The 12,696-nt window shown below is 42.9% G+C and overlaps 1 protein-coding gene across 1 annotated transcript in view; it reads left to right on the top strand.

Moving 5' to 3' along the window:
- The window catches only part of COL26A1 (collagen type XXVI alpha 1 chain), a 556,823-nt gene that overhangs the window by 456,597 nt on the left and 87,530 nt on the right, over nucleotides 1-12,696 (top strand). The window contains exon 4 of the mRNA XM_089683751.1: nucleotides 4,706-4,767. Coding sequence (XP_089539877.1) covers nucleotides 4,706-4,767 — 62 coding nt within the window. The remainder of the gene's footprint in view (nucleotides 1-4,705; nucleotides 4,768-12,696) is intronic.

Genomic DNA, 12,696 nt, shown 5'->3' with positions numbered 1-12,696 from the left:
TGCATTTACTCACAATTAGGTGGCACTTCCCAATCTCTAGAGGCATTGGTGACACTGCTGCCCCCTGGGAAGGCTACGTCACCAGTACCTTCCAGGGAAATCTTTTACATCCATTGTGAAATCTCACTAGAATTCTCTTAAAAGACCCTGCAAGTACAGAAAAATAGCTACTCATCTACCAGAAATGCACTCAGCTTTTAAGCCCTACTGTGTTTTGACAATACACAAGATTTTGTGGTGGTGTCAGCCCTCCCAAAGGGTAAACTATCAACCACTCTCAGATGTCTACAACATAAAAGGTGATCATTCTGTGGTTCAAAATAAGAACTAGGAGGGCTCTTCGAGATGGCAGAGAACAGCTCAGAGCACATATGGAGGATATAATCCTTGTTTTGTTGAGGGGGAAATGTAATAGAGAATGATACTAACCTTTTTCCCATGGTCCTGCAATTTTCCTCCACGTTGGCTTCAGTAGTGATGACTGGTGCTCCCAAAGCCACTCCTCTTCTCCCATCGTATTGCATCACCTCTCACTGACATCATCAGGTATAATGGCCATCACTGGTCTTGCATTACAGGTGATGACATCAAGGGCCACATTCAGGGAGCAGGATCACAGTAGACCAGAACCTTGGCTGCCAAGAACTTAGGTAAATATTCCTATTAGATCACCGTAGACAAAATAAACATTGTATCCTGCATAGGTGGATGCCTTAGATTTAATTTTTTAACCAGTCTGGAATTTAAATTTAAAAATATATCCCATAAAAAACAGTTTGGTTATGGTGGATGTCTGCAGCTCTGAAGATGTAAGCAAACCTGTGACTGATAGCTGGCACCATGCCCTGGAGACAGAAAAGAACATGTGCTGAGCAAACCCTTTGGCGCTATATAAATACTGTATTATAATAATAATAATAATAATGTATTAAACTAACTCACTAACTAACTAACTCATGAGGTTTGGTAAAAGACAGTTTTGTTCTCTACCTTACGAAAAATGAAAAATGCAACTTTACATAAAAATAAAACAAGCTTTAGAAACATATTAAAGTCCACCTTTTTCCAAAATGTATGAATGCTTATACAGTATATTGGCAAAAAAAGAACTGTGCACTTATTGTTATTTTCTTTCGCAATGAGCCTGCAAAGCATTGAAACCATGATGAATGGATTGTGGTTGCAATGCCAGGATGTTACAGACTCTCCCTCCAACTATATGTCCATACCAAGGTGCAGACTTTCATTTACAGGAGAAGTGTCAATGGACTATGAGTTATCACCACACACATGCTCCAACTATAAATCTGCCATGGTGGTAAACAGAACTTGTAGTTCATTCATTCCCAATCCCAGATGAAAATGGTGTGAGGGGTCCAATTGCATCTTGTTACATGTTATACTTTCTCGTTTCTATACTTTTTCCTTTTTTATTATTATTTTTTTTTATGCAAAGCTATATGTCCATACTAAGGTACAGCCTTTTAGTTACAGAGCTGGAGGAAGTGTCAATGGACTATGAGTGATCATTACACTTATGCTCCATTGAGAACCGCAAGTCTGTCTGCCAAAGTGGCAAACAGAACTTGTAGTTCATTCATCCACAGATGAAGAGTTGTGGGAGGGGTCCAATTGCACCTTGCTACATGTTACACGGTGTAACATGTAACATGGTGAAAAAGGTGATGTTAGCCTTTGAATTTAATCTAAACCCCAATTTTTTTCAGAAAGGTTAGAACACCTGTCAGGTTTTACTGCTATCCAGGGATTCTCTTACCAGAAAGAAAGAGAGGAAGAGAGAAAATCTGCGACAAGGAAATAAACAACAATGGGCTCTAGCATTCCCCGATTTACCTTAAAAAAAATACTGTCTTTGTTGCTGTTTGAAAGATTTTTCCTCACCTTTTTAACAGACAGGAAACTCTCCAACTGAGCCTCCAACAGTAGTTAAAGTGGAGTTCCACCCAAAATTGGAAGCTCTGCTTATCTGCCCCCCCCTCCGCTGCTAAATTTGGCACCTTTTTTGGGGAGTGGGTACCTGGTTTTGACAGGTGCCTGCTCCCACTTCCAGCTCAGTTCGCCGCAGTAAACTGAACCAGAAGTTCATCCCCCTTCCGTCCCCCCCAGGCCTCTGGAAATTTCACAGGTCCCAGATGACTGCAGCCCATTCGCAAAGCACAGCGAGATTCGCACATACACAGTAGGAAACCAGCTGTGAAGCCGCAAGGCTTCACTGCTGGTTTCCTTTAGTCAAGATGGTGGTGCCAGCACCCCGACAACCAATTGAAGAATCGGCTCAGGGTGAGGACACCGCTGGATCCCTGGACAGGTAAGTACCCTAATATTAAAAGTCGTCAGCTACAGTATTTGTAGCTGCTGACTTTTAATTTTTGGGAGGGGAGCCGGAACTCCTCTTTAAATCAGTAAAACCTGACAGTTGTTCTAATCCTTCCACACTGTATCTGAACCTAGAAAAAAGTTTTGGCTATAGATGCATTTTATAGGATGATTGCCAGCAACCCTCAGCATCGGAGTGAAAACACCAGTATCAAGAGGGAAGGAAGAGTGACAAGCAGGGGCGGACTGACCATTTGGAAACTCGGGCATTGCCCGAGGGCCCGGGGTCAGTAGGGGGCCCCATGAGATACCCCTGGTACCTTTTTCATAGGCTTTTTTGAGTTTGGGCAAGGACACAGGGGCCCCATGATCCCCTATTGCCCGGGGGCCTCATGAGTTGTCAGTTTGCCCCTGGTGACAGGGAAGAAATTACATCACAGGGTATAGAATGCTGAAGGGATGGCACTTCCCTTTTGTCAGCCTAAGGCTGCTTGATGCTAGTGACATCACTCTGGCGCCAAGAGGACCTGATTAGCATTTGCATGTACCCTGGGCAATTTTATCACCATCCAGATGGACTGTTTCTTTGGCAGGATGTTCTTACCATACAACATAATCTCCAGGAATTATGTTTTTGAGTGCATTTAATTCCTTTTTACTGTATCAATAAATGGATTATTGACTATTATACTATGGAACCAGAAGCCTCTAATTATGAAACCTCTATATCCCCTTCCATAAGAGAATGGATCACCGAACTGAACCATCTCCTGAGAATGGAGGAAATAATTGCTATGGCTAATGACAACTATACTTCATTTTATAAAATGTGGCACATATGGATGGAATTTTCAACGTCTCCTAAAATATTGTCCTTCCTTACTTACTTACCTATTCTTCCCATTTTTCTTTCCCATGCTGTACACCCTACTCTAACACTTCTTCTTTTCTGGCTTCATTAACCTTCTATTCTTTCCTCTTCATTTTCTTCTGTTTTTCTTCTTCTTTTCTTTCTTATGCCTTTTTGTTTTATATTCAAAAATAGATTGTATTATACCTGCTTTTTCCATATACCTTCCTAAACGTATTATTCTTTTCATATTTATTGCACTATATTTCTTACATACAAGTAAGATATCTACTAGTAAGATATTGCTTATGCTTTATAAATTACATTTGACCTTGTCATAGGTCAATGCTGATGTATATTGCTTATGTTATCTCAAAATACTATGCTAATGTATTTCTTGTTACCACTATTCAATGTTTACTCTTACCATCTTATTGACCTATTACATTTAATTCTATTTCTCTGTATACTCACAACCTTAATAAATGTTTATTCATACTATGAAATCTTTTCCACTGTTCTTTTTTGTTTTGTTTACTACATACCACCTCCTCTTCTGATATCATCACAGTGCAACTTGTTTTCTCCTGAAAATATCCACATTCGGCATTATGCTAACTGTGAATATGTGCTGCAATCTCCATTTAAGTGTTACTAAACCAAAGACCCTGCATTCACTACATCTGGTCTCCCACAGTGCACAGAACATGCACAGAACATGGAAATGCAATTATTTTTGTAAAATAAACGGCTTAATACTTTTTCTTATCAGCAGTTAGAGTAGTATTGCTATCAGTGGCCAGCTGAGTACTGGTTAAAGCATGTAGGAGTTTTCATGCTTCCTTGATTGTCCTATGAGGCTGCAGGACCTTGACCCTCTGTCTGGACAGCACTGATTGGCCTTGTGCTGATTAAATGCTCTCTCACAAGAAAAAAACCTCTCTAGCAATACACACCAAAGTGAGCATGTGCAGCTTGCCCCAAGGCTCTGTTCTTTCAGCAGATGGATTGGGGACTGTGGAAGAAGGGGAATCAGAGAAGACAGGATCAAACATCCTTTTTACAGATTGCAGAGGATTAACCCCTTAGGTTCCACAGTCAGTGTAACAAGAATGCTTTACTGCATATTCAGACTAATTTTAATGTTGTGGGTCTACTAACACTTTAACTTCAGTGGAAAGCCCATTCACAGTCAGCAAAGAGAGTTTCAGTTGAAGTGGATTGTTACTGCAGTGTCCATGGATGGGTAGAACAATGCATAATTTGGAAGAATTGGGAATGTGCATTGCTAGGCAGGCCAAACATTAATGATCTCAGAGCAGTGGGTTACAGGTAAGTATGAGCTATTACCAATATGCTGGGGGAGAGGAGATGGAAAAGTGTAAGCACTGAAAAAATTGTTTATCTTTTCTCCTTTTATTAAAAGAATTCTGACATTTTTACCCTCCTAAAGAATTTATTGTTTCCTTGTTTGAATTATATACTTCCTATTTATCTTTTTTGTTGTTTTACTTACAGAATGTATGAATTGCACAAGAATGGCAGCAATAGCAGAAAGGATAAGCAATCTTGAAGCAAAGGTAGGTGCCTCAGTTTTATAAGTTTTAAAACCCAGACCACATGAATGTGATATTTCAGTATTTGGTAATGTTGGTTAGTTGAATCACTGTCCAAGTTATGATACCTCTGTAAGTTTTAAACAACAGCATATTTTGCTCTCAGTTGTGGTTTTCCAATCTTAAGTTGCGGTTATTGAAGAGGTCTCATTTTCCCTTCTTGGTTTACACTTTATATAATAGAAAATGTAGCTTAAAGACTCCTGTTAGGCTAGGTTCACATCTTCACGTTCCTGCGGTCAGTGTTTTGCGCGGGCATGAGAGCCCATTCATTTGAATGGACTCTCGTGCCCCGTGACACGCAGAGAAGAAGTCCCTGCACTGCTTCTGAAAACGCAGCCCGCAAGGGAACCTCGGTTTCCAGTATGGTTGCAGTTTCCAGTGCGGGTGGTGTGCCATTAGAATTAATGGCACCCGCCCACAGGTCCACATTCCTCGGGTGGTGCGGCTGCATGGATTTTTGTACGGATCCACAGTGGCACCACCCGCACAGATGTGAACTAGGGGTTAGTGAAGAAGAAGTGAAACTGGCAGGAAGAGTGCAAAGCTGGAAATCACATGGAGAATTGGGAATGGGAAGGCAGACCTCACCACTAAAGCCACTGAGAGACATAACAAAGATAAGGTTCAGGTTTACCTCAGCCTTCAATTTGAGGCAGAGCCTAGGGATTGATGGGTCATATATGGTAATTTCCAAATTTACTTCAACACAAGTTTTCTAGACCAAGCCTTTTCTGGTAGTTTTTGTTTAGATGGAACAATCAGTACTTTGTATATAGAAAACTTGCGCCAAAGGAATAGCCAATAAATTAAAATGAATGCTGCTGTTCAGAAATTGACTAAACATCAAAATATACTCATAAAGTGATACAGCGCAAATAATACAAATAATAAAAATGTGAAAAATTATATATTAAAGTCCAATGTCCCATAAATTTGTGAAAACATTTTTTAAATAGAGCTGTAACTCAAACTTCATAAATTTTCCAGCATGCTCACATCTTCAGTGAGAAAAACATTTGATCCACACTCACCAAATATTGTGAATTCTCAAGCTAATATAGGTGTCCGTTTACGACACAGAGAATAGCTGCGATTCAACGGATCTCAGCTATTCTCTGGTCATTCACAGTTTATGACACTCAGGAGATCATGTCAGCCCTTCACTGGAGATCTGTGTTCTCCCTCCAGATTCTCGTGCCCAGAGCTGGAGAATCAGAGGGACCGCAAACTAAGCAGAGATAATTTACCTCTGGTTAGTAAACTGATCTTTTACTGTAATCTCGCGAGATTGTAGTGAAATCAGCCGTTTTCCAGAGTTTGTAGACCGTTCTCCAGCGTTTGGAGATCGTTCTCCCTTCATTCGAACTGCTTCATAAACTGCATTCACAGGAGAACTGTGTTCTCTGAGAATGCCGGAGAACTGAGCAGCGATCTATTACCGCTGGTTCATAAACGGACACCATAGCTTTAGGAGACAAAAAGACAAGCCTGCAGGTGGGGCGTGGTATCCTCAGATGTTGTAATACTCTTAAGCGATTTCTCACTGACTCTCATAAGGTGGTTAGACACCAATTTTCATGGAATCATATGCCTCCCAAATCACAGATGATGATCCCTCCTTAACCCCTTCACGCCTAAGGGTAAAACAAATCTAAATGCCTAAGCACAATTCTGCAACGTTGACATGTTAGTAAAACCGTACATATCGTCACAACTACTTTGTACATCCAGGTGGATTATACCTTGTTTTTTTCAGGACAAATTGGGCTTTCATTTGGTGGTAAATGGTCATGGATAGCTCCTAATTTTTTTTTATTATTAAAGGAAAACTGGGCCAAAATAGTAAAAAAAATCATTTTTTTATATTTAACTGTGTGTTTCTTGTTACGACCATAACCTACCACCAAAGAACAACCCAAAATACATTCTCCAGTTCTTGACGATCGCAGCGATACCATATATGTGTATGTTATTTGTTGTTTGTACCCGTAGTACAGCCCAGAAACAACAGTGCGCATTTTGTTTTTGTCTTTTTTTTTATTTTTTTTTTTACATAAAACACACTGTCACTGACATTAACACTAACTGACACTGATACCAATTTTTTTTTTAAATCCTGACCTTTGACCCTGACCTTTGCCCTTGACCCTGACCTTTGACCCTGACCTTGACCCAAACACTAACCCTGGTACTGAACTAGATCAAACCTTGATCTAGGTATTTTTCTTTATTTTTTAATATTTATTTATCTTTTTTTTTTTTTTTTACAAACTTTTTTTTTCTCTCTCTATGTCAGGAGTTCGAGAGATACAATGTATCTCTCTTCTCCATTCATAGAGAGAGAGAAAACAAGGGGGCCGGGCTGCACAGTGATTGATCACTGTGATAGCCAATCAGAGGCTATCACAGCGATCACATGACCCGGAATCGGGAGTCCCGGGTCCCGATCGTTAGAACGGGACCCGGGGCTCTCAGTGACACCGCGGTCTTGGTGCTGGGAGCGCGCCGAGCGGCGCGCTCCCAGCACAAAGACAGGTACGCAAATATGCGGCCCCACGGAAAAAAGCCCAGGTCCGTGAGGCCGCATATTTGTGTTACGTCGGCGTCAAGGGGTTAACTTCCTCCAAGCTCTCACTCATGGATGGACGGATGGATGGATAAGGGTAATTTATGACCAGCTTGTAACTCTCAAGCCTTTGCTAATGATTCCTCCTTAATTTACCCCGAATTCATTCTCATGGATGGATGGATGAAAAATGTAAAAGAAAGGATACCAAAATAGCGTAATGCTGTTAAAAAACTTTTAATACTCAAGTGATGCTCCAAATGCACTCACATTTTAAAACTGAATATAAAGCCTTTTTGTAAATAAATCAGGACTCCTTAAACTTGTTCCAATAGCCATATAGGTCAGAATGAGCATGCTGGAAAATTTGAGTTACAGTTCTATTTAAAAAAAAATTTCTGAACTTTTTGGGATATTGGACTTTAATTTGGGACTTTTGTTGGACTTTATAATTTTTCACATTTTTATTATTTGTATTATTTACGCTGTATCACTTTATGAATCAGTAATTTTTGCTGGAAATTTTTTTAGAACCTCCAAACATTATATGTTTTTTTCAAGCAGAAGTGGAAGAGAATGAATTGGTGGGTATTTAAATTTTTTTACGGTATTTGTGCAGCATTTTTTTTTTTTTCAGAAAAATTACAGATACCAAACATGTCACACTTTGAAATTGTGAATGCCTGTGCAACAGCAACAAACGGCATACATTTTACTATTAACCTCCCTGGAGGTATTCCCGAGTGTAGCTCAGGGTAAAGTTTCAGCAGCACAAGCAGTAACCCCCGAGCTACACTCGGGAATACTCTGCAGCGTTCCTCCAGGATCTCTTCTTCACTTACCTTGTCCTTCGCTCCCGTAATGTCCCTCCTGCAGTGTCCCGGCCATGTCCTCTGGCTGATGCCGGCATCTGTCTTCCGAGTTCCGTTCCCTGCGATGTCAGGACATACGGGACGTATGGGAGACGGAACTGGCGGGAAATTTAAAAATGTCAAAAAGTGACATTCACTAAATACACTAAAATCACATAGTAAAACATTACTGTATCAAACCATTTCACATACATGTTGTTCCCTAATGCTTTGCCCTGTGCCCTGCCTGCATTTGTACTGTTCTTTCTGTCTGGAAACTGAGAAACGTCCATGGCGTCCAAAAAGCGTCCCTTTAGGTCAAAAGCGGTTTTAGACCGGCTAGAGAACAGCAATAGTAAATTAGAGCCACTTGTAGAATTGAGCGATAATGATTTGTGGGGAAATTTGTCATCAGACACTGAAAACGATTTTGCGACTTTGCTCAGTGATGCGAACATGGTGCTATATTTCAAATTTCAGTGATTTTGGTTTGATTATATTATTGAATTACATTTATTATTATTATATTTTTTTATGATTATTTATTAAATTATAATGTATGATTTCATGTTTCAAATTTTAACATACCAGGGATGTTTATAGACTCTTGTTCGGACAGATTTCAATGAGTTATTCCTACAAATTACAGGCCTACAATAAAAAAAACTACATATTTCCATGCAAAAAATGTACCGCTTTGAGCACAGAAATACTGACATAATCAGACCACTAGGGAGGCTAATAGGCGAAGCATTAGAAGCCTTTAGAGGTTACCAATTTAGATTTACAGAGAAGGTCTGGTGCAAAAATTACTGCCCATAATCTGACATTCTGCCAAATGTGTTCGCCTCTGCATGCAAGCACGGGGGAGCTTAAAAGCACGTAATCACACCAAGATCGGTGTGATCAAATGCTTTTCTTTTTTAAAAATGGTGCCATTTATATCAAAGTAAACCGGAAGCAATGTAAGGTCATCGCTTCTAGGTTACTATGTCATAGAGCCGAACAAACCTGATCCGGTCTTTGTTCAGCTCTGTGATCAGCCATGGGGTGGGGGGTTTTCCCCTCCTGCTGCTTGCAATAGCAATCGAGCAGCTAGTTATCTGCTCCGACTGCTATTACAAGAGAGCCAACCATCAGTTCTAAACAAAACGGTATTGGGATGATAACTGCAGCTGCTCAAACTCCAGCAATATACCCGTGTGTCACTGGAGCTCAAGTGGTTAAAGTTGGCCTCTATAAATCAGATAGCTGTTAGCCATGTGTTTACATCTGACTTACCACCGAGGACCATGACTATGCTTCTTTCTATTGCATTGTTTATTTGGAGTACATGGTGTACATGAAGTACACAGTGTGAGCTATACAGTATATCTAAGATAAGTAGCTTCTCAATGCAGCTAAATTGTCTCATTGCATGTGACAGTTGGACCTATTCTGCCTAAAAATATATGTATACAGAGGCCACAGACTCTGCAGACTGGCTGCAAGGGTTTGTTAGCACATTCAGCCATTGTTTACGCTGTGTGGGTTAGATTGTATATTCTTCAATTTTATTTTGAATAAGGGAACTTAAGGCCATGTTTCAATTCGACCATTCTTGGATATCTGAGACTTCATAATGATTGGAAGGTTTTCCAACCTGTCCAGCTGCTTCTCTATTTGACATGATTTGGTCAGTGGTGTCTGCAGGTATTTCAAAGATATCAGATCACAAAATCACTTAGTTTTTTTATTCAAAACAGGCACCAAATCATGTCTATTTGTGATTTGAAACCCAAAATGATGGCTTAGGCAAAAGGAAAACGGTCAGTTAAAAGAAGGTTAGATTATACCTACTTTAGATAGATGTAAAGCAGTGGTCTCCAAACTGCAGCCCGGGGGCCAGATACGGCCTTTTGCTTGCTTTTATCTGGCCCTTTGTCAGGAATGGACTGGCCAGCAATGGTGGGACTCACCTGCCTTTTGATCTGCAGTACCAGGGCTGGCCAGTGGGTGCTCCCAGCAATCAGAGACTCAACTTTGCAGCCAGCTAACACCTGGAACTGATTATGCTGGGGTATTTAAGGGATGGCCAGACCCACAGACTCTGCCTTGGTGTTGTGTTTGTCCTGGGCCCTGTATCTGTCCTGCATCCTGTTTCTGTTCCTTTGCTGACCCTCTGTACTACGCTGCTTGCTACCTGTCCTGATCCCTGGCTTGTGACCCTGACCATCCCTCTGCCTGACCCTCTGTACTACGCTGCTTGCTACCTGTTCTGATCCCTGGCTTGTGACCCTGACCATCCCTCTGCTTGACCCTCTGTACTACGCTGCTTGCTACCTGCTGAACCTGGCCTGTGACCCCAACCATTCTCCGCTTGCTCCCCCTGTACCTACCTGCCCAATTGATATTGACCCGGCCTGCCTGACGACGCTTGCTTGTATGTACTGTTATCTGTGGGTGGTTGGTTTGGTTTGTTTTCACTGTATTATGTTTAGTATTGCACTGCGTTTATGTTTGTATTGTTAGTGTTAATAAATTATATTGTTTATCCCATATCTGAAGTCTGCGTTTCCCTGCGTCAGTCACACATCTCTGGTCATACCTGGGAGCCCTGACATTACACCAAGGCCAATCCTGACCAGAAGTGGCTGCACAGGGAAGCCATCTTGGCTTGTTGCTGGGAAGGATGGATCTGGATGAGGTTGTGTATTTATATCTGCTAGTGTTTGATGACAGGGAGTATGCTTATCAAACTCTGAAGGAGTATCCCAGGGATCAACTACTAGAATGTATACGGCTCGCTCATGTTCTAGTAGATCAGGGCACAGAGTTCTCTGAGGTGCAGCCTTTGATTGAGGTTTGTGCTGAGTTGGTTTCATCTGGTTCCCCCGAATGCAGGGATGAATTTTTGCCACCATTTAGTGCAGACCAGGTAGAGTCCCTGGTGTGGTTATTAGAGGATGATGTGGGTTATTTTCTGGAGCGTTATTCCACATGTTCACCACAGACACTAAGAGATTGTATAAACGCAGTGCAGTCATTGACCAGACAGGCTTTGTGTAAGCTCAGCTTTGTTCAACCCATACTGCAGACATGGACAGACTTGTTGCACCCAGCCTCAGTCAGCTTACAAAAACCCAGTCCTGCTTCTAACTCTACTCCTGTATTCCCACCAGCTCCTCCAGTTACAGCCCAGTATACTTGGCTATCTACCGCATGTCAGTACCCTGTTCCCACTCGCTGCACCTATCCTGCCTTTAACCCTGTAAAAAAGCCCTCTGTAGCAACTGCTCCCTCTCCTGTTCCATCCTCCAGTTTTTCTCTGTCTCCAGCTGCTCCATTCGTTTGCAGACCTGCGTTTACTTGCAGTGCTCCAGTAGTTAAAACCAGAAAAAAGCGAAAATTCTTTCCAACCAATACCATCCTGCCAGTATCCAAACCGGTGAACCTGCCTTCCGTGACTCAGCCTGAAGCCTCTACTCAGCCTGAAGCCTCTACTCAGCCTGAAGCCTCTACTCAGCCTGAAGCCTCTCTTCAGCCTGATGCCTCTCTTCAGCCTGATGCCTCTCTTCAGCCTGATGCCTCTACTCAACCTGATGCCTCTACTCAGCCTGATGCCTCTACTCAGCCTGATGCCTCTACTCAGCCTGATGCCTCTACTCAGCCTGAAGCCTCTACTCAGCCTGAAGCCTCTACTCGGCCTGATGCCTGCATTCAGCCTGATGCCGCTACTCAGCATGATGAACTGATCCAGCCCGACGATCCTATTAGGCCAGTTGACTCGATGCCCGCTGTTGATCCAGATGATCCGGTACCTGATCCGGTGCTCGCTGTCGTGCCAATTGACTCAGAGCCCGCTGTCGTACCTGGTGACTCGGTGCCCACTGCCTTGCCAGATGACGCGGTGCCCGCTGGCGAGCCAAATGACCTGATGCCTGGTGACCCAGTGCCCGCTATCATACCTGGTGACCCGATGCCCGCTGTCGAGCCAGACGATCCAATGCCTGGTGACCCGGTGCCCACTGCCTTGCCAGATGACGCGGTGCCCGCTGGCAAGCCAAATGACCTGATGCCTGGTGACCCAGTGCCCGCTGTCGAGCCAGACGATCCGGTACCTGATGACCCGGTGCCCACTGTCGTGCCTGTTGATTCGGAGCCCACTGCCTTGCCAGATGACGCGGTGCCCGCTGTTGAGCCAAATGACCTGATGCCTGGTGACCCGATGCCCGCTGTCCAGTCAGACGATCCAATGTCTGACCCAGTGCCCGCGGTCATACCAGTTGACTCGGAGCCCACTGCCTTGCCAGATGACGCGGTGCCCGCTGTTGAGCCAAATGACCTGATGCCTGGTGACCCGATGCCCGCTGTCCAGCCGGACGATCCAATGTCTGACCCAGTGCCAGCGGTCATGCCAGTTGACTCGGAGCCCACTGTCGTGCCAGATGACTCGGCGCCCGCCGCTCTGCCTGAGGGACCGAGACCTGTCGC

Source organism: Staurois parvus, unplaced genomic scaffold (assembly GCF_062004578.1).
Source record: "Staurois parvus isolate SC_StPar_1 unplaced genomic scaffold, SC_StPar_1.0 ptg000321l, whole genome shotgun sequence".
NCBI classification, from domain to species: Eukaryota; Metazoa; Chordata; class Amphibia; order Anura; family Ranidae; genus Staurois; species Staurois parvus.
Note: the sequence above shows the minus strand (reverse complement) of the source record. Positions and strands in the feature narration are given on the sequence as shown.